At 38.2% G+C, this 26110-nt stretch overlaps 1 protein-coding gene across 4 annotated transcripts in view; it reads left to right on the plus strand.

Moving 5' to 3' along the window:
- The window catches only part of RAD54B (RAD54 homolog B), a 113451-nt gene extending 88127 nt beyond the window's left edge, over nt 1–25324 (plus strand). For all 4 annotated transcript variants that reach the window (XM_055546649.1, XM_055546652.1, XM_055546648.1 and 1 more), the window contains 7 exons: nt 973–1112; nt 2984–3274; nt 9800–9975; nt 15444–15705; nt 17192–17258; nt 17446–17643; nt 25021–25324. In XM_055546649.1, the coding sequence (XP_055402624.1) occupies nt 973–1112; nt 2984–3274; nt 9800–9975; nt 15444–15705; nt 17192–17258; nt 17446–17643; nt 25021–25238 (1352 nt within the window). In that variant the 3' untranslated portion in view covers nt 25239–25324. The remainder of the gene's footprint in view (nt 1–972; nt 1113–2983; nt 3275–9799; nt 9976–15443; nt 15706–17191; nt 17259–17445; nt 17644–25020) is intronic.
- Nucleotides 25325–26110: the final 786 nt, after the last annotated feature.

The following is a 26110-nucleotide window of genomic DNA, read 5'->3' on the forward strand; positions in this document are numbered from 1 at the left end:
AAACTCATCTGAAATTATGCTGTTTTACTGTGCTGATTTATATATTCATTTAACATTATTATAATTATTGAAACATGCTAGTGTCTCTTTAAAAATTAGTTAGCCAAAAGTTATTGAGCATGTAGTATGTGCAGGGTGTATCAATCCATTAGCGTCTCTGTCACTCTTTAGGATTAGTGACGATCCCAATTTTATCTGATTACTTTGTAATATATTAATATTAGGTACCTTTCATTGTGTCTATTAAACGTTAGGCACTTCACATCCTTTGTCTTTACTTTCCTTTGTAATATCACTGGGAAATTATTATCTTTACACTTTTTTAAGTGAAAAAACAATCCCCAGTTTAACTTAAAAGAACTTAAGCAACTTTGTCCAGAGTCACACAGTTCTAATAGTAACAGATAACAGCTATGGAACATTATTGTGCTGCAGGCACTGTTCTTAGTGCATGAATTAATTCATTTGATCCTCACAACCCTAGTACTTCTATTATTATTCCTATTTTACAGCAAATAAAATTTGTGTAAGTAACTTTTCAGGGTTACTCAGAGAGTAAGTGATACAGGTGGGATTTGAACCCAAATAGTCAGACTCTCCCTGGAGGAGGGCATGGCAACCTGCTCCAGTATTCTTGCCTGGAGAATCCCCATGGACAGAGGAGCCTAGTGGGCTACAGTCCATGGGGTCACAAAGAGTCAGACACAACTGAGTGACTAAGCACAGCACAGTCAGACTCTAGAGCCTGTACTCTGCCAAAATGCTGTACTAAATAAGACTTCAGTTCACAGTTACAACCGGAGTTAAAAATTTACATGATTATTAATTTTTAAAAACTTCGTTTAGCTGCTCTTTCTTAATTTGAGACTTTGCTTATATGTAGTCCTCTTAGGGAAGAGAGTACAAATTCCTTTAAAAAAACTGATACTGTAAAACACAAACTTGACCTTCTGATCACTTTTATCTCTTTAGGTACTCCAGTTCAGAATGATCTCCAAGAATTTTTTACATTAATTGATTTTGTAAATCCAGGAATATTAGGCTCTTTGTCAGCTTATAGAAAAATATATGAAGAACCCATTATCATATCAAGACAACCTTCTGCTTCTGAGGTATAGTTTACTTTAATAAGTAGGTTAAAAATGACCAGTTTATCTAGGAAAATCATCCATAACTTGGGTATTATTTTAATTTAGAAAAAAATAAATTAATAGAGTGAATTTTTTATTTTCTCCACAATCTTTCAACTTCTCTTGCATTTCTTACTTTGTAAAATGACATTATCACTTTAAAAAGATTCATTGGTAGGTACTTCACAAAGAATTATAAATGATAGTAAACATATAAAAATGTTTATCTTTACTGACTTTGAAAAATGTAAATAACTGTGAAGTGATTTTTGTACTTTTCTATTGATGTTTTAATTGGTTAGATTTGCACTGTAATAGCAAATGTACCTAAGAATACTGTCCTCTACTGGTTGAAATAAAAATTGGTATGATTGGAAGATAGTTTGCCAATATGTATTAAAAGCTTTAAATGTGAATGTATCTTGTGGCCTAGAAATACCAGCTTTAGGAATTTATTATAAAGAAATAGTCATAGATTTTTATTAAATGCTTAAAGATTTAGCTGTAAGGGTAAAAAAAATCAGATAAAACTAAGGAAAACAAACTAATTGGAAATAAACATTTCTGAAGATAGGAAAATCTAAGTTAGGTGCTGTATGTTGTATATTTCATTGCATTTAGGATACTGTTAATTTTAGGATGCACCATTATTTTTTGCACCAGTAACAAAACATACTGTCAGTTGTAATTGTAAGAAGTCATCAATTGTAAAAGCATCCTATTTCAGAGAAGTTAAAGTGAGAAAAAAAGTAAATCTCAGAATTAATACAATACTGTGATTAGTTAACAGATAGTTACTGAGCATTTTCCATGAACCAGGAACCATATAAAAATAATTATTTCATAGAAAGGAAAATGTTTATGATTCATTATTTAAAAATAAGATCACATTAATTTATTTTCCCAGTATTTACATATGAAATCCCTGAAATGGGCCAAATGCTAAGCTCCAGACATGGAGGACTATGATGATAAACCAAACTGGTTTCTGGTTTCCATGATGCTTTATCGTTTGAGATCATGTTTTTTGTAACAAATAAAAATAAAACATCTATTTGCATATTTATGCAAACAAAATGATTTTGAAGATATTTGTAAAAAGTTTTGACATTTGCTATTTCTGGTTAATGAAAGTTGGCTTTAATTTTCTTATTTTTGCATCACTGTACTTTCTGACCTGTGACCCAGTTTTTTTGGAATAAAAATGGAAAATAGTTTTAAAATATAAGGGAAATTTTCCATGATGTATATAAAAACAAATATGTACTTATACTGTGAAGATTCTAATGTAGAAGATTAGAAGATTCTATGTAGAGAATTTAAATATATTTCACTCATAGTGTATTTTGACTTTAAAGATGTACTATTATATAGTGAACAAACAATGTGTAATGATTTTGAAAGAGTCAGCAGTGCCTTGTGCCAGTAATTTCTTAAAGGCTTAGTTTTAGGATCAGTAACTTGTCAAAATATTTTCTTCCAAGAATTTGCTTTTTTAGTGCTTTGATAACGATTTTAAGACTATTGTACCATCGTATCTTCACATAAAAGCTTACTTTCAGATAATTCAGTTTGTAGATTATTGATTTCCAGTGGTTCTCAGTTGTGGCAGTAGCCAAACAAGCAAGGATTCGAAGACTTTGGCTTCCCTTAATTAAATGATTATGCTAAACATTTAAAGAGATGATTGTTGGTTTTTCTATTCTAAACTGTATTTCAAATAATTTTTGTTTAAAATAAATCTGAAGGGAAGCAATTAGTAAATGTTGGATCATGATAAAATATTTAATATTCTTTTTAACTGCATGTATTCTTTTTGTCTAAAACACTTTTAAGTCTGCTATTTTCCACAGGAAGAAAGGGAGTTAGGAGAGCAAAGAGCAGCTGAACTTACTTGCCTCACTGGACTCTTCATCCTTAGAAGAACCCAAGAAGTCATAAATCAATATCTCCCTCCTAAAATAGAGAATGTAGTCTTTTGCCGACCAGGAGCCCTACAGATTGCACTTTATAGAAAACTGTTAAATTCTCAGGCCGTCAGATTCTGTCTTCAAGGACTGTTGGAAAATACTTCTCATCTAATATGTATCGGAGCTCTTAAAAAGCTGTGCAATCACCCCTGCCTTTTGTTCGGCTCAATAAAGGTAAGTAGTGTGTGAGACTGTGTCAGGAATATGAGCTGAGGGTTCTATGTCATATGAACCCAAGAGGGCAGATGAGACTGATCTCTGAGGTTACATGTGTGTGTTTTCCAAAAGCTGTGCAGCCTTTCCGGTGTGATTCTTCTCTAGAGCTCCTCCATCCTTCTGCTTGTTCTTCAGAGCATGTCCTTATTCATGGAGCTGAACGAGGGGTGAACTGGGCTTCAGGGTCTTCCTTCTGGATTTTGTGTCCCATGCCCCCTGGTGCCTCACCTAATGCTTGGTCCTGGTTTCCCTTCCTATTTTATGTTAACAAAGCCAGTCACTCTGTTTGGTTTGACACATACAAAATCCACCATTAAGAAATAATTTATTTTTTCCTCATTGTAGAAGTAATACATGATTATTGTACAAAATTTGTGAAAATCACAAAGAAGAAAATAAAAATCATATACTGGTTAGAATGTAAATTGGTCTAACTGGGAGACAGTTTAGTAATGTGTATCAAAGACCTTAAAATTTTATGTAACTTGTGGCCTGGCAATACCACTTTGAGAAATTTGTTATAAAGAGGTAAAGCTCTTCAGCTAGACAAAACCACATTTGGTATTAATAATAATAATCTTAGTTGATGCTTATTAAACATTTACATGTATCAAACACTAAGTACTTTTCAAATATTATTTTACTTATTCTTCACAGAATTTTATGGAATAAGTATTATTACCATCCCTTTTTTGGTGAGAAAATAGGAGCTTAAAGATACACATGTGTAGTCTTTTTCTAGAGAAACTTAATTGTAATGATGCTATGCTTATTATTTAAAAATCTTTTTTTTTAACTAAATAAATTATAGTCATTTCCCCACATTAGATGCCTTCTACAAATATGGTTTTTAATGGCTACATAGTTGAGCTGTCCATTTGGATTTGAACATAAGGCAATTTGGGCTACAGTGAGAACTTTCTGTTTGGGAGTTGAAACGATAAGTATCAGTCCCTACTCTGATGTTGTTCAGTTCAGTTCAGTTCAGTCGCTCAGTAGTGTCCGACTCTTTGCGACCCCATGAATCGCAGCACGCCAGGCTTCCCTGTCCATCACCATCTCCCAGAGTTCACTCAAACTCATGTCCATCGAGTCGGTGATGCCATCCAGACATCTCATCCTCTGTCGTCCCCTTTTCCTCCTGCCCCCAATCCCTCCCAGCATCAGAGTCTTTTCCAATGAGTCAACTCTTCACATGAGGTGGCCAAAGTACTGGAGTTTCAGCTTTAGCATCATTCCTTCCAAAGAAATCCCAGGGCTGATCTCCTTGCAATCCAAGGGACTCTCAGGAGTCATCTCCAACACCACAGTTCAAAAGCATCAATTCTTTGGCGCTCAGCTTTCTTCACAGTCCAACTCTCACATCCATACATGGCCACTGGAAAAACCATAGCCTTGACTAGACGGACCTTTGTTGGCAAAGTAATGTCTCTGCTTTTCAATATGCTGTTTAGGTTGGTCATAACTTTTCTTCCAAGGAGTAAGCGTCTTTTAATTTCATGGCTGCAAGTCACCATCTCCAGTGATTTTGGAGCCCAAAAAATAAAGTCTGACACTGTTTCCACTGTTTCCTCATCTATTTCCCATGAAGTGATGGGACCAGATGCCATGTTCTTCATTTTCTGGATGTTGAGCTTTAAGCCTACTTTTTCACTCTCCACTTTCGTTGTTGTTACTTAGTCGCTAAGTCATGTCCAACTCTTTGCAACTGCATTGACTTCAGCATGCCAGGCTCCCCTGTCCTTCACTGTCTCCCGAAGTTTGCTCAAATTCATGTCCATTGAGTCAGTGATGCTATCTAACCATCTCATCCTCTGTCACCCCCATCTCCTCCTGCCCTCAGTCTTTCCCAGCATCAGGGTCTTTTCCATTGAGTCAGCTCTTCGCATCAGGTGGCCAAAGTATTGGAGCTTCAGCTTCAGCATCAGTCCTTCCAGTGAATATTCAGGGTTGATTTCCTTCAGGATTAACTGGTTTGATGTCCTTGCAGTCCAAGGGACTCTCAAGAGTCTTCTCCAGCACCACAGTTCAAAAGCATCAATTCTTTGGTGCTCAGTCTTCTTTATGGTCCAACTCTCACATCCTTACATGACTGCTGGAAAAACCATAGCTTTAACTATATGAACCTTTGTTGGCAAAGTGATGTCTTTGCTTTTTAATACACTCTAGGTTTGTCATAGCTATTTTTCCAAGGAGCAAGCAATCTTCTAATTTTTTGGCTGCAGTCACCGTCTGCCATGATTTTGGAGCCCAAGAAAAGAAAATCATCACTGTTTCCACTTTTTCCCCTTCTATTTGTCATAAAGTGATGGGACTGGATGCCATGATCTTAGTTTTTTAAATGTTCTTAGCTTTTTCACTCTCATCAAGAGGCTCTTTAATTCCTCTTTGCTTTCTTCCATGAGAGTGGTATTATCTGCATATCTGAGGTTGTTGATATTTCTCCTGGAAATCTTAATTCCAGCTTGTGATTCATCCAGCCCTGCGTTTTGCATGATGTACTCTGCATATCATGCAAAGTACATTGGAAAAGTCCCCGATGCTGGAAAAGATTGAGGGCAGAAGGAGAAGAGGGCGTCAGAGGATGAGATTGCTGGATGACATCACCAATGCAATGGACATGAACTTGGGCAAATTTTGGGAGATGGTGAGGGATAGAGAGGCCTGGAGTGCTGCAGTCATGGGGTCACAAAGAGTCAGACACGACTGGGCGACTGAACACCAGCAACAGCTCTGCATATAAGTTAAATAAGCAGCGTGACAGTATACAGCCTTGACATACTCCTTTCCCAATTTTGAACCAGTCCTTTGTTCCATGTCTGGTTCTAACTGTTTCTTCTTGACCTGCATACAGGTTTTGCAGGAGACAGGTAAGGTAGTCTAGTATTCCTGTCTGTTTAAGAATTTTCCAGTTTGTTGTGATCCACGCAGTTAAAGGCTTTAGCACAGTCAGTGGAGCAGAAGTAGATGTTTTCTCTATGATCCAACAAATGTTGGCAGTTTGAGCTCTGGTCCCTCTGCCTTTTCTAAACCCAGCTTGGACCCCTGGAAGTTCTTGGCTCACCTATGGTTGAATCCCAGCTTGAAGGATTTTGAGCGTAACTTTGTTAGCACGTGAAATGAGCACAATTGTAGGATAGTTTGAACATCCTTTGGCATTGCCTTTCTTTGGGATTGGGATGAAAGCTGACTTTTTCCAGTCTTGTGACCACTTGTGGTCAGCAAATGCTGACATATTGATGGCAGCACTTTCACAGCATCATCTTTTAGGATTTGAAATAGCTCATCTGGAATTTCATCACCATCACTAGCTTTGTTTGTAGTGATGCTTCCTAAGGCCCACTTGACTCCAGGATGTCTGGCTCTAGGTGAGGGACCACACCATTGTGATTTTCTGGGTCATATAAGACCTTTATTGTATAGTTCTTCTGTATGTTTTTTTACCACTTCTTTTTAATCTCTTCTGCTTCTGTTAAGTCCTTACCATTCCTGTCCTTCATGTGCCCATCTTTGCATGAAATGGTCCCTTGCTATCTCCAGTTTTCTTGAAGAGATCTCTAGTCTTTCCTATTCTATTATTTTCCACTATTTGTTTGCATCGTTCACTTAAGAAGGCTTTGTTATCTCTCCTTGCTATTCTCTAGAATTCTGCATTCAGTTTGGTATGTCTTTCCCCTTCTCCCTTGCCTTTTGCTTCTCTTCTTTTCTCAGATATTTGTAAAGTCTCCTCAGACAACCACTTTGCCTGCTTGGATTTCTTTTTCTGGACTACTTATTTAACTAAAAGCAAGTTTAACCATGGCCAAGTTATGTCTGTGAGCCGTAGTTTGTCTTAACTGGAAGACAGAGATAATAACAACCTCCTGATAATGTTATTGGGGCAGTTTGATGAAAGAATATGGAAAGAACCTAGCAGAATGCCTGGTCATGGAAGTTGTACAGTAACTATTAATACCCTATTATCCCCAACTCACCCTTAATTTTTCTTCTTTTATTTTTCTTTAAACAGTAAAATAATTTACAAACAAATGAAAAGAAAACCTGTGGGTGCTATGTTATGCGGAGGTCATTATGTATTTAGGAGATGTAGTGTTCTGTCACATTTCTCCATGTTTATTCCTACAGTGGATTATATTTACATAGTTTATCATAGGAGAAGTCAGCTTTCTATAACTCTGCAGTCAACAGGATTATAACAATGTATTAAGCAACTTTTAAAGGAACAGAATCTGTACACAGTGATAAAAATTAAACTCTTTGGGCATGATGCCCAGCAAAAAAAGAATCCTGAATTCTTCCTTAAAAGAAAAAACCTATGGTGGCCTAGAATGTACCGCTTAACTAATAACAGGCAGAATATACTACAAACTTCAAATAGAGTACATAATTTACCATCCCTCTAACATCATAGCAAGTAAGGATCAATAAAAAAATGATTGAAATGAGCCTTTCACACATATAAGTAATCTTTAAGCAATGGCTTAATAAATGTGTTCCAACTGAAACTAGATTGTTTTCCCAAGTTCAGTCAAAATGATGGGTTTCTCTTCAGGAAATGTGCATGGATATAACCAATAAAAATACTAAAAGTCACAACTTTTAAGAGTTGTGTATTTCTGTGTATCTTCTTATATATGATGTATGTGTATCTTCTTATAAGGAGAGTATTGGGTTGCATAGAATCAGAGAAGAGATTGCCCTATCTAGTTGATTTGGGAAGTCTAACTGGTAAATCTCTGTGATGCACCTCCATGAATCAGGCTGTCTCAGCATAAAGATGTTATCTGTTAATTGATTCTTAATTAGGAGTATACATTACGGTCTTCAGGGAAGCTCTTAAGAGTACATTTGTCCACTCCAGACACTTGTGAGCCAGTTCAGATTCTCTGAGAGTAGGACCCAGTCATGAAGATTTTGAAAAAGCTGCCTCAAGTGATTCTGATTATGTGCTCCTGGTTTAAAACTCTTGTGCCTTAGGATCATTCATCTCCCTTGTATTTTGGTTTAATGTTCACCAGACAACTTAGTGCTAATAACTTGGCTTCCCCATGGACCGTTTATAGGACAGAATACATAGACCAGTTGGTGTAAATAGGCAGGTCTCATTTATAGGTCAATAAATTTATATAATTTATAGTCTGATTTAGTCTCTTAATTTGGTTAGTATGGCTCATTTCCCTAGAGCTTAAGCATATGCAAGTTTCTGAACATGAAAAGCTGCAGATTGGACCTGGGGTCTGTCATCCTTTGATAACCCTGCCAAGGTGTAGGCATTGGTGTAGGAAACCTAACCCAAACCAGCCAGCAACCATCTCCCCTCTCATATATATTCCAGTTATGTAAATATCTTAGGGTTCCAAGTATTTTTAATCAAGTGATTTTATGCAAATATTGCTATGTTTTGGGAATAAGCCAAGTTAAAATTAGTACTTTGTGCCAAGCATTTTATGCTATAGGATTCACTGCCCTTAAGATGTTTCTAGTATTATTAATGAAAGATTATAACACACATCAAAGCATTAGGGATTTATAAAAAAATTGTTAATTGTACAACTAAATAAATTCAAAGTTGAAATGTACTGTGTAGCCATAAAATTTTAAGACTCAATGTCCCCAAAAAGGTGTCGGTGAGTAATCAGGTTGAATTTGCATTGGGTCCTCAAGTGTTTATAGGGGTGGGATAATTGGGCAAAATAAAAAAAGTGATGGAACATTTCAGGCAGGGGGCATAGGCTGAACAAAGTTTCAAGAACAGTGATAAATCTGGTAAATGTGGGAGAGAGTGAGAAGACTGCCAATCCCAGAAATTTAATCTAAAAAAGTGATGCAGTCATTAACAAATGTAATCTCCAGTTTTGTGTTCACATGTAAGTTTTGGCAGGGGAATTTCGGAGGTAGTGATAATCTCTTTGGAATAATATACAAAAACTTTTTGTAAAAAAGCCAAAATACTGTAACTAACAGTAAATTTCTCTGTTAATGTGTTGGCAGAATTATTCCTTCTTGTAGAAGAAGTGGATAAGATTGAGTCAACTATTGTGTTTGAGTTTGAGTATCACCTGGGAGGTGCTGTGTGAGCCTGCGAATCAGGAGAGAAAAGGAACAGCAGGGAGAGAAGGAGGGAAGAAGAGAAAATGAGGCAGCAGTGATGAGGATCCTCAGGGTTTTGGAGAGCATAGATTTCCTAGCACTGTCTGCCCTCTTGTTTTCCTCTGTTTATTTCTCGCTTACCCGCCTCCCCCTCCATCACACATCGGCAGTGATATGGCACTTGTGGGGTTCAGGGAGCAGGCATTTTGGAGACATCATTAGAACTGCTCTAATCAAACATGGCCAAATTGTGACCTTTAAAGATTTAGGTAACAATTAGAGTGGGCTTTTCAGGTAGCTATTAAGCTTCAGTTTTTTTACCCATAATTTTAGCATTTTTTCCTCCCTGTCTAAAAAACATGAACCAGGGTTGACAATCATCCTTTTGAACAGGAAAAAGAAAGCAACTCAACTTGGGATGAGAGTGAAGAAAGAAATCTCTATGAAGGCCTGATGAATGTGTTCCCTGCTGATTACAACCCGATCATGTTTACTGAGGAAGAGTCCGGAAAACTGCAGGTGCTGTCAAAGCTCTTAGCCGTTATCCGCGAACTTCGTCCTGCTGAAAAGTAAGAGGGCAGTTTAATAACTGCTTCTATGTGCTTATGGAATTTTAGCTTAGACCATGTCTTTACTCCCTCCTCTCACTGCCTCTTTTTGGAAAAAAAAAAAGAAAACATTAAAAATAAGTTTTCTTCTTCTTTGGGGGCATGGTCAGCTCCTAGTCTTTTAAAAATTTATCATTACCAATGTGCCTGTAAGTTTTTAATCTAAGAAAAACTAAATGTAAATACCTATATTTAATAAACCCTAGAGATACCTTTTGATATGTAATACCTAACTTGTGTCTTTTTTTTTTAATTTTCTGTTTTTAAATTTGTTGATTTGTGTCTTTTTTTAAAATTTTCTGTTTTTAAATTTGTTGATTTTTTAAATTTGTTGATTTGTGTCTTTTTTTTTATTTTCTGTTTTTAAATTTGTTGATTTGTAAAATTTTCTGCTTTTAAAGCACCTACACGGGTTTTCTGTAGGTGCAGCGAACAGGGGCTCCTCCCTCGTTGCGGTGCACAGGTGTCTCAGTGCACGACCTTCTCTTGTGGAACATGGGCCCTAGGCGTGCGGGCTTCAGTGGCTGTGCACGTGGGCTCAGTGGCTGCAGCTTTCAGGCTCTAGAGCAAAGGCTCAATAGTTGTGGCGCCCTGGCTTAGTTACTCCACAGGATGTGAGATCTTTCTGCGTCAGGGATCGAACCCGTGTCTCCTACCTTGGCAGGTGATTCTTTACCACTGAGCGACCAGGGAAGCCCCTAAGTCATTACTTTATCTCTTTAAGAATCATTCTTTTTCTGTCCTTAAATGTTGATACTCCTGAGGACATTCTCTTCAGCCTCCTTCTCACTCTAAACATCCTTCCTGCCTCAGTTCTATTTCCCTAGTTTCAGCTGTCAGCCATATAGTGTTGATTCCAAATTGTATCTCTAGTTCAAGCCTCTATTTAATGGTATCTAAATCTGTCTGGATCTCAGCCTTCTCATGTACCAGACCAGCTTCATCACTTTGCCATTGCAAGCCTAAATCTTTTTTCACCGTTCCTTGGCTTGATGAATGGTACCATACGCAAAGAAAAAGCTTTCATCATTCTAGACTCACTTTTCTCCTGCACTTTCCCAATGTCATCAGTCACTACATTCTGTTGGTTTTATTTCTTAATCTCAGGAATCTATTTGCTTTCTGGTACCAAGATTTTTTTTAGCACCTGTTTTGAGTTTTATTTTAAATTTTTTAAAAAATTTATTTTTGAGGTCTGGTTGGATTACACTGTTGTGTTAATTACTGCTGTTCAGCGCCAAGATTTTTGTTTTGATTCTTGTTATTACAATTGGGTTGTGGTAGTCTTGTATAAACTGTGTTCCTCTGACTTTCAATCCCATTGCATATCAGTATGCCCTAAATTGTATATTTTTTAAAATACAAATGTGAACACATCCCTCCTTTTCTTAAAAATCATTCAAAGATTCCCATTCACCTTCCAGAAATTTCTCAACTCTGTGGCACATTGGTCAAGACTCTTCATGACATGGGCGATGCCTACTTTTCCAGCCTTAATCCCTCTTGACTCCTTCACACTTTCATGTTGTCCAATTATACCAGAATCTATTTGCAGAACCTATAATTTGCTCTGCTTCTCACCTCTGTTCTTACCTGTTGCAGGTTCCTATACCTCCATTTCTCATGCTTCTGGGCAGCTTTTTCTTCATTAAGACTCAGCTCAGATGCTTTCTCCTCTTGGAAGCCCCTGGCCTCATACTGAGTTCACAGCCCCTCTTCTGTACGCCCCTAGCGTCATGTCCCTGCCTCTGGTGGAGCTCTTCACATGTTATACTGTGATCAGTAGTTTTCTTCTATATCAGCACCTATAGTGCAGGGACTGTGTCTTAATTATCCTGGTAAGAGATATTCAAACTTATTGAATGCAAAAATACAGAGACAAGTTTGCAAAATAGTAATTATATTTAATTGTCAAGGAGTCTGCTTCACCTCTTTGGAGCATTAATAGTGTCATTTGCTTTTATCATAATAATGAAGTGACCAAAATAAGGAAACTTTCTATGAACTCTTTAATACAGTTGGATTAAAATGTTTTATTGGGTAATATTTTATATATACTAGTGTGTTCAGTTCAGTTCAGTCGCTCAGTCGTGTCTGACTCTTTGCAACCCCATGTATCACAGCACGCCAGGCCTCCCTGTCCATCACCAACTCCCAGAGTTCACTCAAATTCATGTCCATCGAGTCAGTGATGCCATCCAGCCATCTCATCCTCTGTCATCCCCTTCTCCTCCAGCCCTCAATCTTTCCCAGCATCAGAGTCTTTTCCAGTGACTCAACTCTTTATGTCAGGTGGCCAAAGAATTTGAGTTTCAGCTTTAGCATCAGTCCTTCCAAAGAACAGGACTGATCTCCTTTAGAATAGATTGGTTGGATCTCCTTGCAGTCCAAGGGACTCTCAAGAGTCTTCTCCAACACCACGGTTCAAAAGCATCAATTATTTGGCGCTCAGCTTTCTTCACAGTCCAACTCTTACATCCATACATGACTACTGGAAAAACCATAGCCTTGACTAGACGGACCTTTGTTGGCAAAGTAATGTCTCTGCTTTTGAATATGCTATCTAGGTTGGTCATAACTTTCCTTCCAAGGAGTAAGCATCTTTTAATTGCATGTTACCACCCGTCTAATTTCTGTCTCCATGAATCTGATTACTGTAGGTACCGTACATAAGTGAAATCATACGATGCTTTGTCTTTTTATGACTAGCTTATTCTACTTAGCATAATGTCCTCAAAGTTCATCCATGTTCTAACATGTGTCAGAATTTCTTTCCTTTTTAAGGCTGAATAATAGTCCACTGTATATATATATGATATTTTGTTTACCCATTCATCTGCTGATGGACAGTTGGGCTGCTTCCACCTTTTGGCGGTTGTGAATAATGTTGCTGTGAACATGAGTGTATCAGTGTCTTTTTGAGACCCTCTTTTCGATTCCTTTGGATACATATCCAGAAATAGAATTGTTGGATCATAGGATAATTCTCTTTTTAATTTTTTAAGGAACGTCCATACTCTTTTTTTGCAGTGACCACACCATTTTACATTCTCACCAAGAGTGCACAAAGGTTCTAGTTTCTCAACAGCCTCACCAGTATTGCTATTTTCTGTTTTGTTTGTGATGTCCTAATGGGAGTAAGATGATATCTCATTGTGGTTTTGATTTGCATTTCCTTAGTAATTAATGGGGGCTTTCCAAATGGCACAGTGGTAAAGAATCTGCCTGCCAGTGCAAGAGATGTAAGAGATGTGTGTTTGATCTCTGGGTCGGAAAGATCTCTCGGAGTAGGAAATGGCAACCCACTCCAGTATTCTTACCTGGAAAATTCCACGTACAGAGGAGCCTGGCAGGCTACAGTCGATGGGGTCGTAAAGAGCTGGATACAACTGAGCGACTGAGTGCACACCTGCGCCCACACACCCACAGTAATTAGTGATGCTGGGCATCTTTTAATGTACTTGTTGACTATTTGTATATTTTCTTTGGAAGATTTCTATTCAAATCCTTTGCCCATTTTTTAATTGGGTTTTTTTTGTTGTTGTTGTTCTAGAGTTGTAGCCCTTTATGTTTTTTCTCATATGGCCAATTGGGTATAGAGGTCAGGTTTTCCACAGCTGAACTGCCTCTGCACAAACATCTCCCAGACCTTTAAAATACGTAGCTGTAAGTTGCTCACAGTGCTTGACCTCAGGGACAGTATTGCTGTCACTTGGCCTACTGTGCTGTCCTTAACCGGAACCGGCTAGTGTGTTTCAGGTCCACAGGCTGAACTCTTCAACAGTGCTTTTGTGTATGTTAAGATGAGTTAGAGCTCCTGACTTGTCTGGATGGTGGCCCTTATATGGAATTTCTAAAAAAGATACTTCGAAATTTAAAAAGTTCCTCTTCCCTCTTGGTTGTTGCATTTATGCATGGCTTGAAACCCTGTGAGCAGAGTTCATGCTGAATTCCAGCCTCCATACATCTTGGTTGGACACTCCTGTGCTGGGTACACCTTGCACTCTACCTCACATGGCAGCCTTGCCTGCAGATTTCAGCTGCTTTTAGGGACAGTAAAGTAATCATAAAAATACTGTCCTTATTTGAAAGTGGTATGTATGTGGCGGGGAAGGGAGAGCTCTCGACCTCTGAAAGGGGATTGTCCAAGACTCCTTACCAAGATAATCACTGCTCCTGTTAGTCTACAACTAGTCTTATAAGAACTTGTTTGGGAAAAATATTCTAAACCAGACTTCCTCCAGTCCAGTAAAGTTGTGTCAGAAAAACTATGTTTGGATAATGTTATTCATCCACACAATAGTATTGAAAAGGAAGGGGAAAAAGTGACTGAAATATTAGTACTGGAGTGTTCTTCCTATACTACTAATAGTAGTAATAATGTTGTTCCTATATTAGTACAGGCAGATTCTTTTTATAGGAATGTTGGTAGATTGCAACCAATGGTCTCAAGTTCTCCCTCCCTCTATCCTTGTTCCTTTGCTGTGTAACTTTGGGTGATATCCCATTCTGACTCTGAGCTCAGCAACCTGACTTGGATTGGCCCATGAGATGCTGGCAAACATGGCAAAACAGGGGGCTTGAAAAGATCTTGCGCAGTGGGGCTTGCCCTCCCTTGGGGTTCCTGGAACCTTTTTGTTACCATGTGAATAAGCCTGGGCTAGCCTGCTAGAGGATGAGAGACATGAGAAACTCAGACTCGCATTTTGGTTTGTTGCTATATCTCTGCCTTCTAGAGTTCCCTGGTCTAAGTTTCTTTGATTTACTTTCCACAGAGAATAAGTATTCTAGTTGAGAAAGAGAAGTCAACTAGTTTCATGGGAGTAGGGCCTGGGTTCTACTTACTTTGTTCTTGTAATAGCTGCAGTCTAAACCCCTTCCTTCTGCGCTGGCTTTGTAAGATGTGACTGTGTGAATGGACTTGTATATCCCTCTTTGGGCACTTAGGTTTCACTCCTAAACACATCACCATTCCACTAGTCTCTGTTTTCATATATAAATCTCTCCTTGTTTCATCAGAGATAGAGTTTGTGTTTCTGTTTCTTATTCTCCTGCTGTTCTTAGGGTGACTTAAGAAAGGTAATGAAAGCAGAAAGGTGTTTACTCCATTATCTTTATACTGAAAGTCTCTTAGATTTCTTTTTTTTGGCCACACCATGTGCCTTGTGGGATCCCAGCTTGCCAACCAGGGATTGAACCCATGCCTTTGGCAGTGAAAGCACAGAGTCCTAACCACTGGACTGCCAGGGAATTCCCTCTTAGATATTGACTTTAAAATGGAATTTGAAAGAGAATCTATGTTTTAATTATACAAAGTTCTCTTGGATATTCTATAAATATCAGTGATAATATTAGTATTTTTCTCTAATTAAAAGAATCTAATACTGCTTCCAGGTTGTATATGAAGATTCTTTCTTTTTGATTGACAGAGTTGTGTTGGTATCCAACTATACACGAACCCTGGATATTTTACAAGAAGTCTGCAAGCGTCATGGATATGCTTATACAAGACTTGATGGACAGACCCCAATCTCTCAAAGGCAGCAAATTGTTGATGGCTTTAATAGTAAATACTCTTCTGATTTTATTTTTTTGTTAAGTTCAAAAGCTGGTGGTGTGGGGCTTAACCTTATTGGAGGATCTCACTTAATCCTCTATGACATTGATTGGAATCCAGCTACTGATATCCAGGTAGGACTGTTTCTATATTAAACAAACATTATAAAATGCTGAAGGGGGATATGGGGCCTGCGGGGATATGAGGCTGATGATGAAGTATAAGAACTGCTGCATATTCAGCCCTTATTTTGTATCAGTCATCTACTACATGCTTTACATCTGTTCCGTCCTCACAGTAGTCCTGCAAGTGTGCGTGTTGTAAGCTCTGTTTTGCAGATGAAGCTATGGAAGCTTGTTCCAGGTCACATAGCTTGTAAGAGGCAGAGCCAGGATTCATACCCAAGCCGGGTATGTCTCCAGGCCCTACTTGGCTCTGTAGTTAGCTGAGCCTTCAGGATGTCCATGACCATCAGGGGAGCACAGCAAGGTGTTGCAGGTGCCATGTTTGTGCAGGGTATGGTGAAAATGCAAAATTAGCTTCCTTAGGAAAATATCTCAGAAGCAGCCTTTGGTTTTCTTCAGAGTACAGTCCATCTTCACAGATTTTGAGGTTTCTACCTATAGATTTGCACCTCACCTGGTAGCTGTGTTAGGGGACCGGGAGACGATCCTCAGGTTCATTGATTCACTAGAAGGACTCACAGAATCAGGAAAAACAGTTATATTCAAGTTAGGGTTTATTACAGTGAAAGGATACAGAGTAAAATCAGCACAGGTGAAAGGTACATAGGGCAGAGTCCAGGAGAGAGCAGGTACAAGCTTCCGGTTTTCCTTTCCCTATGGGATTATGTGGACAACACTTAATTTTCCCAGCATCAGTGAGTGACAACACCCATGGAATTTTGTCAAGCAGAGAAGTTCACTTGAGCCTTGATGTCTAGACTTTTTGTGGGAGGTTGGTCATGTAGGCACGAATTGGCCTCTGCAAAGGTCAAACTGGCCCAAGTCCCCACCTAAATCACATCGTTAGCATAAACAGCTTGGTGTGGCCCAAGACCCCAGGTAACCTAAGATGCTTTTGTCAAGCACGATATTCCAGGGGCTTCCAGAAGCTGGTTGAGGGCCATAATTTTCTTTGGAATGTTCAGGGTTTGAATATCGACCTTTTACTAAATACTATCATGGATAAATCTTAAAACCTCAGGGATCTACCTAGGGCCTGAGCTGATTGCAGGTATCCTAGGGTTCCTTAGAGGTGAATCATTAGCCTGTTGGACCGAGAATAAACCCTCCATGCCCATGCTATCCTTGGTTCTTTTCATTCTTACTTCCCAAACTTGCTATCCCATTTTTTTTTTTCAATGCAGATAGCCCGTCTCACTGTTGCATGGCACCCTGTGGTTATTTTACAGTACCATAGTGAGTGTTCATTCATCCCTTTCTTTAACTCAGGAAAAAAATTGAAGTAGAGAAGGCTTAGTTATGCCTGGGCCTTGTTTTTTGAAGCTGTAAGTGAAATCTAGAATTCCTAGTTTTAAATTTATGAATACAAGTTGCTTATGTGGAGAAGGTTATTAGTTTCTATTGTACTTTCAGAATTCTCATTTATTTTCTACAGGCAATGTCTAGAGTGTGGAGAGATGGTCAGAAGCACCCTGTGCATATTTACAGACTCCTAACCACAGGTAGTAACCCTCCAGTATGAAAAAAGAGGCATTCTCTTTGAGTAAATAAAGATATTTTGTGTGTTAAACTGTGCTTCAGTACCAGGAATATTATTTTGTTAGCTAGTATAATAATAAATGTATTTTACCCTACCAAAATGACAGTTGTAAAGATCTAAAGGAAATCTAATGAATGTTTTCTCTTTAGGTACCATAGAGGAAAAGATCTATCAAAGACAGATCAGTAAGCAAGATCTTTCTGGGGCAGTTGTAGACCTATCCAAGACATCTGATCATATTCAGTTTTCAGTGGAAGAACTTAAAAATTTGTTCACATTGCATGAAAGTTCACATTGCGTTACTCATGACCTGCTTGACTGTGAATGTACAGGAGAAAATCATACAGGTTAGTTGCATTTTACTTCTGTTATGATGAAGTTAAGTGGTCACTCTTAAGCAGTTGAAAATATTTAAAAACAGAATAACTAAAATATTGACCACTTGCATATGTTAGTATTCTTTTTTCTTCAGGTCTTAGGGCAGCTACGACCTGGATATTTGAGAAAAAAAAATTTTTTTTTTAGCCGCACCCCCCTTTTTGTTTTCACTTGGAGGATAATTGCTTTACAGTGTTGTGTTGGTTTCTGCTGTACGACAACATGACTCAGCTATAAGTGTACATATATCCCCTGCCTCCTGAGCCTCCCTCTGATCCCCTCCCCACCCCACCCCCAGGCCACCCCAGAGCACCCAGCTGAGATGCCCGTGCTGCACAGCTGCTTCCCGCTCAGCAGGCTCACACGTGGCGCTGTTTATCCGTCAGTGCTGCTCTCGCAATCCGTACCCGCCCCCTCCCCCCCAGCTGCTCCACAGTCTGTTCTCTACGTCTGTGTCTCTGCTCCTATCCTGCAAATAGGTTTGTCAGTACCGTTTTTCTAGATTCCATATGTATGTATTAATATATGATATTTTCCTCTTTTTAACTTCACCCTGTATAACAAGCTTCAGTTTCATCCACCTCACTTCAGCTGACTCAGATTTCCTCCTCTTTATGGCTGAGTAACATTCTGTTGTATATAGGTGCCACAGCTTCTTGTAGGTCAGTGGGCATTGAGGTGGCTTCCATGTCCTAGCTCTTGTAAATAGTGCTGCAGTGAATGTTGGGGCACATGTGTCTTTTTGAATTACGGTTTTCTCAAGGTTTATGCCCAGTAGTGGGATTGCTGTGTCACATGGTAGTTTTATTCCTAGTTGTTTAAAGGAATAGTGGCTGTATCAATTTGCTTTCCCACCAACAGTGCAAGAGGACTCCCTTTTCTCCATATCCTCTCCAGAATTTATTGTCTGTAGATTTTTTTGATGATGGTCATTCTGACCAGTGTGAGGTGATACCTCATTGTAGTTTTGATTTGCATTTCTTTAATAATCATCAATGTTGAGTATCTTTTCATTGTGTTTTCAATGTTGAGTATCTTTTCATGCGTTTATCTTCTTTGGAGAAATGTTTGTTTAGGTCTTCCACCTTGTTTTGATTGGATTGTTTGTTTTCTGATACTGAGCTGCATGAACTGCTTGTATATTCTGGAGATTAATCCTTTGTCAGTTGCTTCGTTTGCAATTATTTTTTAACATTCCGAGGGTTGTCTTTTCATCTTGTTTACAGTTTTCTTTTGCTTTTAATTAGGTCCCATTTGTTTATTTTTGGTTTTATTTCCATTACTGTAGGAGAGAAAATTTTAATTAGAACCCTGTTAGTTCTCTCAATTTAGCTTATTTCAGAATCAGTTTTGGAAAATTTGACTTATTTAGTAAAAATCTTTCAAATCCTGATAATGATTTAAGAATTAGAGAAATGTTTTTAATCCTTATTTCTGTTTCTCACACACACACACACACACACACACACACACACACACACACACGACAGGCTAATCCTACTGTTTATTTTGTGTACAACTTATTCCTAATGAGGTCATACTTTGTAGACAGTACGCATAAGCCACCATGCTTCTTAATACCTCACACACCGCTTGTGCTGCTTAAATGAGGCTGAAAGTGTCAACCCTCCAGAATGAACACCATTCAGATAGGAACTCGATTTGGAGTAGTACTTGAGCAAGCAATGTCCGGAAGTTGGAAGTCACTTGATAATTGTATTGAGATGAGTTTAAGAAGTGAAACTGTATAAGACTAGCATGAAATAATCTATACTTTATATAGTCAACATTAATCTCCTCTGTTGTATGTTTTTTCCATTTTAGTGATTTCTATTCTAATTATTTCTTTTCTTTTGCCCTGTGTTTATCTAATTTTTTCCCTTATTTTCTAAAGTTGAATCCTTAGGTTAATGACTTTCAGTCTTCTTTTCTAAAATGGCTATTAAGGCTGTAAATTTTCTACTAAGCTGAAACTCATAATTTTGATATGCCATCTTAATTATTTTTCAGTTCTAAATATTTTTTATTTTCCATTATGATTTCTTCTTTGGCTCATGAGGTATTTAAAAAGTATGCTTAAAATGTATTTTAGCTTTTGTTATTGAATTCTGGCTGCTGCACTGTAGTCCCAGGTATGGTCTGCATGATATTGATTCTTTGGCAACTACTGAGACTTGGTGTATGTATGGCCTGGTGTGTTCAGTTACTAAATGTTTCTCTTGTGCATGAAAATCATTTGTATTCTCTTAATTACTTAGTTTACAGTTCTGCCGTATGAGTCAAACTTTCTGTTACCAAATTACTTTTTTCTTATTTTAAAGATTTAAAAATTTACTAATTTAACTGGAAAATTGGTAATGTTTACATATGAAAGCTATTTGAAAGTATAAAATATATATGGTGGAAACACTTCCTTCTGTAATGCCCTCATCTGTCTAGTTTCTAGTCCTGCTACCCTATAAAAAACTACTGTTACTAGTTTTTTGTGTATCCTTCTAGATGTATTTTTATACATATGCAAGGAACTCTGAATAAATATTATTTGCCCAGTTCCCCCCAGGCCCCCATAAGGGATTGTGTAGTATGTGTATGATTCTGTACCTTCTATGCCTTTTTCCCCAAGAAAAAGAAACGCAAAAAAGCAAAATGGCTGTCTGAGGAAGCCTTACAAATAGCTGTGAAAAGAAGCGAAAAGCAAAGGAGAAAAGGAAAGATATACCCATCTGAATGCAGAGTTCCAAAGAATAGCAAGGAGAGATAAGAAAGCCTTCCTCAGCGCTCAATGAAAAGAAATAGAGGAAAACAATAGAATGGGAAAGACTAGAGATCTCTTCAAGAAAATTAGAGATACCAAGGGAACATTTTATGCAAAGGTGGGCTCAGTAAAGGACAGAAATGGTATGGACCTAACAGAAACAGAAGATATTAAGAAGAGGTGGCAAGAATACACAGAAGAACTGTACAAAAAAGATCTTCATGACCCAGATAATCACGATGGTGTGATCACTCACCTAGAACCAGACATCCTGGAATGCGAAATCAAGTGGGCCTTAGGAAACACCACTATGAACAAAGCTAGTGGAGGTGATGGAATTCCAGTTGAGCTATTTCACATCTTTAAAGATGATGCTGTGAAAGTGCTGCACTCAATATGCCAGCAAATTTGGAAAAGTCAGCAGTGGCCACAGGACTGGAAAAGGTCAGTTTTCATTCCAATCTCAAAGAAAGGTAATGCCAAAGAATGCTCAAACTACCGCACAATTGCACTCATCTCACACTCTAGTAAAGTGATACTTAAAATTCTCCAAGCCAGGCTTCAGCAATACGTGAACCGTGAACTTCCAGTTGTTCAAGCTGGTTTTAGAAAAGGCAGAGGAACCAGAGACCAAATTGCCAACATCCGCTGGATCATGGAAAAAGCAAGAGAGTTCCAGAAAAACATCTATTTCTGCTTTATTGACTATGCCAAAGCCTTTGACTGTGTGGATCACAATAAACTGTGGAAGATTCTGAAAGAGATGGGAATACCAGACCACCTGACCTGCCTCTTGAGAAATCTGTATGCAGGTCAGGAAGCAACACTTAGAACTGGGCATGGAACAACAGACTGGTTCCAAATAGGAAAAGGAGTTCGTCAAGGCTGTATATTGTCACCCTGCTTATTTAACTTCTATGCAGAGTACATCATGAGAAATGCTGGGCTGGAAGAAGCACAAGCTGGAATCAAGATTGCCGGGAGAAATATCAACAACCTCAGATATGCAGATGACACCACCCTTACGGCAGAAAGTAAAAAGGAACTAAAGAGCCCCTTGATGAAAGTGAGAGAGGAGAGTAGTGAAAAAGTAGGCTTAAAGCTCAACATTCAGAAAACAAAGATCATGGCATCTGGTTCCATCACTTCATGGGAAATAGATGGGGAAACAGTGGCTGACTTTATTTTTCTGGGCTCCAAGTCACTGCAGATGGTGATTGCAGCCATGAAATTAAAAGACACTTACTCCTTAGAAGGAAAAAGTTATGACCAACCTAGATAGCATATTGAAAAGCAGAGACATTACTTTGCCGACAAAGGTCTGTCTAGTCAAGGTTATGGTTTTTCCAGTGGTCATGTATGGATATGAGAGTTGGACTATAAAAAGAGCTGAGCGCTGAAGAATTGATGCTTTTGAACTGTGGTGTTGGCGAAGACTCTTGAGAGTCCCTTGGACTGCAAGGAGATCCAACCAGTCCATCCTAAAGGAGATCAGTCCTGGGTATTCATTGGAAGGACTGATGTTGAAGCTGAAACTCCAATTCTTTGGCCACCTGATGCGAAGAGCTGACTCATTGGAAAAGACCCTGATGCTGGGAAAGATTGAGGGCAGGAGGAGAAGGGGACGATGGAGGATGAGATGGTTGGATGACATCACCGACTCAATGGACATGGGTTTGGGTGGACTCCGGGAGTTGGTGATGAACAGGGAGGCCTGGCGTACTGCGGCTCATGGGGTCGCAAAGAGTCAGACATGACTGAGCGACTAAACTGAACTCAACTCTACCTTTTTCATTTAATAGTATATCTCAAGATCTTTCTGTATCATTACAGAAAGTTTCCTTATTCTTATTTGCCCCTCAGTTATATAATCCTCCATTGAATGAATAGACCATAATTTATTCATCTAACCTCACAGCTGTGTAATTAGGTTCTTTTCAGTCAGTATGCATCTTCATTCATACATCTTTTTCCACATGTTCAAATATCTCTGTAAGGTTAATTATCAGTTTTGCTCTGTCAGAGAATATGTACATTTGTAGTTTGATAGGTCCTGCTAAGGTGCCCTCCACTGGAGTGGAGGTTGTATCATTTATACCCCACCAACAGTATACTATTTCCCCACAGCTTTCCCAGTTTAGGATTATCAGATTTTGGGTTTTTGTCAGTCTGAGAGTAAAAATGGCTCATTTGTCTAGTTTTAATTTAATTTTCTTTTGTTATGAGTGAAGTTGAGAATGCTTTTCTATGGTTAAGAGCTGTATTTTCTTTATGTGAACCACCTGTTCATAACATTTGCCCATTTTTCTGTTAATAACCTAATTCTTTGTTAGATGTATTATTAAGAAATACATTAAAATCTTACAGTATGACAGTGAAGTTTTCTCTTTCTCATTGTTCTGTCAATTTTTGCTTTATATACTTTATATGTTGTTTGTGAAATGTTTTCATTATTATTTTATTATTATTTATATTTTCATTATGTAGGGATTGCTTTATCCCTAACGTCTTTTGCTTTCATTTTGTCTTATGTTAATATATTACACTGACTTTCTCATTGTTAGTATTTATCTGATACATCTTTTCCCATTCTTTTACATTAAATCTTTCTGTATCGTTTTAGGTAGCTCTCATTTAAATAGCATGAGCCTGAATTTTCTTTTTTTATCCGGTCTGATGTTTTCTTTCAACTAGAGCATTCAGTCTATTTACATTAATTATAATTACGGATATATTTTGATTCATTTCTACTGTCTGTCTTTTCATTTTTTGTTTTTTTCCCCCAACAAGGGTCTATTAGTGATTAAGTCTCTCAGTATTTTATTTTTCAAAGTGTTTTTTCTCTTTCTTAAATTCTGTCTTTGCTGGGTGTACAGTTCTAGTTGATAGGGTTTTTTAATGTTTTGGGTTTTTTTTTTTTGGTCAGTACTTTCGAGGTATTTTTCTACTGTCTCCTAGATCCTCAAAGCAGCCTCAGCTTTTGTATCTTCTGCTCTGTTTGGTTCTTCCATTTTCTAGCTCTTGTTAAACTTCTCACCGTTCATCTCCTGAGTTTGTTGCACATCTATATGATTATTATCTTGAACTCTTTATTGGGTTGATTGCTTATCTCTACTTCTCTTACTACGTCTTCTGGGGTTTTATCTTACTTCTTTGCTTGGAACATATTCTTCTGTCTCCTCATTTTGCCTCTGTGTTTATTTTTGTGTGTTAAATAGGTTGGGTTTTTCCTGATCTTGGAGAAGTGACCTCTATTTCCTGTATTCCTCTGGCTTTCCCATATGCAATTCCCTTCGGTCTTCAAAGCCAGATATTTTGGGGGCTCATCTTCCCTGTGCGGGACCCCTAGGCTGGAGAGCTTGACATGGGCCACAGGCCCCTTGGTCTTTGGGGAGAACCTCTGCAATTGTGATTATCCTCCAGTTTGTGGGTCAGCTACACAGCGGGGTGGGTCCTGACTGCATCTCTGCCTCTCCTACCCATCTCCTTGTAGTTCTTTCTGTCTTTAATTGTGGAAAATCTCTTCTGTTGGTCTTCACGTCCCTCTCATAGAAAGTTGCAATTTGTAACAATTACATAGTCCTACTTTTGGTGTGCCAGTGGGAGAAGGCGAGCTCAGGGTCTTCCTACTTTGCCATTGTGGCCACTCTCTCATCCTTCAGATCTGAATAACACAGGTCAGCTTCTCCTGTTGTACATGCTCACAGCCCTCTCTGTCTTAGCTTCATACCCTTAGCTCTGTTTGTAATGTGGTTCCATAGTTCCTTATTTCCAGTTTCGAAATCTAGAAAGCTTGAAAGACCAAAAGTTGTCACCCCCCGCCCCGCACCCCCCCACCACCACACCCCCATCCCCCGACCCCGCACCTTCCCCCTTATGGCTCAGCTGGTAAAGAATCCGCCTGCAATGCAGGAGACCCGGGTTTGATCCCTGGGTTGGGAAGATCCTCTGGAGAAGGGAAAGGCTACCCACTCCAGTATTCTGGCCTGGAGAATTCCATGGACTGTATAGTCCACGGGGGCGCAAAGAGTTGGACACGACTGAGCGACTTTCACTCACTTCACTTTCATAAATTTGCAACAGTCTTATTTGGTGGCAGATACCTTAGCTAAATTAATGTGAATTTATTGATGGTCTTTAATCTCTTTTGTACAACTGTTCTTGCCATAGCTGATTAATGAATTTGATTATGGAGTGTTATCCCACGTTGTTACAGTTGTATTCTAAATTAGGAAACCTATCTGGCACCACAGGCTTTTAGATGAGAAATTGTGGACCTATAATACATCTATCTCTCTAGATGATTATTTGTTTAATGTGTAGTTCTCTTGTTAGATCATAAGGTCCTTGAAGTCAGAGGCCATGTCTATTTTTGTTGACCACTTTGGCCCTCTTTGCTCAAGTTAACACATAATAAACAATTTATAAATATTCGTAAAAGGAATGAATTAATTGAATTTGCTCATCTTAACATGAACTATGGTAATCAAATATAATAAGTCACACAAACTCATTATATAATAAGAAAAGTATTGTATATAATAGAGTATTGATTGGCCTAAGGATTTTCTTATTGTTTTACTTATTTCAGGTGATTCATTGGAAAAACTCCCTGTGTCTAGAAATTGTCAGCTTGGTCCACATCAACAGAAGTCTGATTCCCTGAAACCTCTCTCCATGTCACAACTGAAGCAATGGAAACATTTTCCTGGAGATCATTTAAATCTTACAGATCCTTTTCTTGAAAGAATAAGAGAAAATGTATCATTCTTTTTTCAAAATATAACCAATCAAACTATTGCTATATAATGAAATATTACTTTATGACGTTACTTTGCTTCCCCCTTTAAAAAGTTAATCTAGTAAGTAAATGTACTTCTGGAAAACAAATAAAATTATTTTAATTATAATAATGTATTTTGTTGCACACTATATTATAGTTTTGATATGGTAGTCAGAACTGACTTGTTTAATGTTTTGTATATGTTCCTAAATATTGAAACATTAGAGACATACTTCTATCATCCTATAATTGCTTATCAATAATTCCATAATTTGTACACTTTATTAAGTGCTTTCTAAAGAATTTTCATAAGGAATACTAAAAGGTAAAATGCCCAGTTTCTTGTCTTTGGGAAAGCTAAATCGATTAGGAATTGTAGCCATAGATGTGGGAGACAATTGAAAACTTTGATAAGTTTAAACTATAGCTCAAGGGAGAAAGAGAATGAGAGATTGGGATTACAGATGCTGACGATGTGATGCAGGGCAGTTCGGATGAGAATGGTGTGTAGGTTGTGGCAGGATGGGGAGGAGCACTGGACACGTCAAAGCACTGGTTTCTAATCTGGGACCTCTGACTCGTAGGGGACTGACGCGCGGTCTGTAAAGCCATGCCCACCAAGCACTGTGTATACACTGGACCATGGCTCAGCTACCATCATGTTGAAGGCTTCGGAGGAAATTGTTGACATTAGTGTACAAAGCAAGCTTTACAGGACTGAAGTTGCAAAGAGAAAGGAATTACTCATTTAATCTCCAGTTAGGGCTCCTATAATCAGCTTTTGATTCCTTTTAGGGAAATTCTTTTAGACCGAATATGGTCTTAAGGTTTTGAGTAAAGACTCAATTATCATCAAATCTGAGTTCTTCAGATCTGTAGTGCCATGCTGGGTGTTTGT

The sequence above is a fragment of the Bubalus kerabau genome, chromosome 14 (genome assembly GCF_029407905.1).
Source record: "Bubalus kerabau isolate K-KA32 ecotype Philippines breed swamp buffalo chromosome 14, PCC_UOA_SB_1v2, whole genome shotgun sequence".
Taxonomy (NCBI): Eukaryota; Metazoa; Chordata; class Mammalia; order Artiodactyla; family Bovidae; genus Bubalus; species Bubalus kerabau.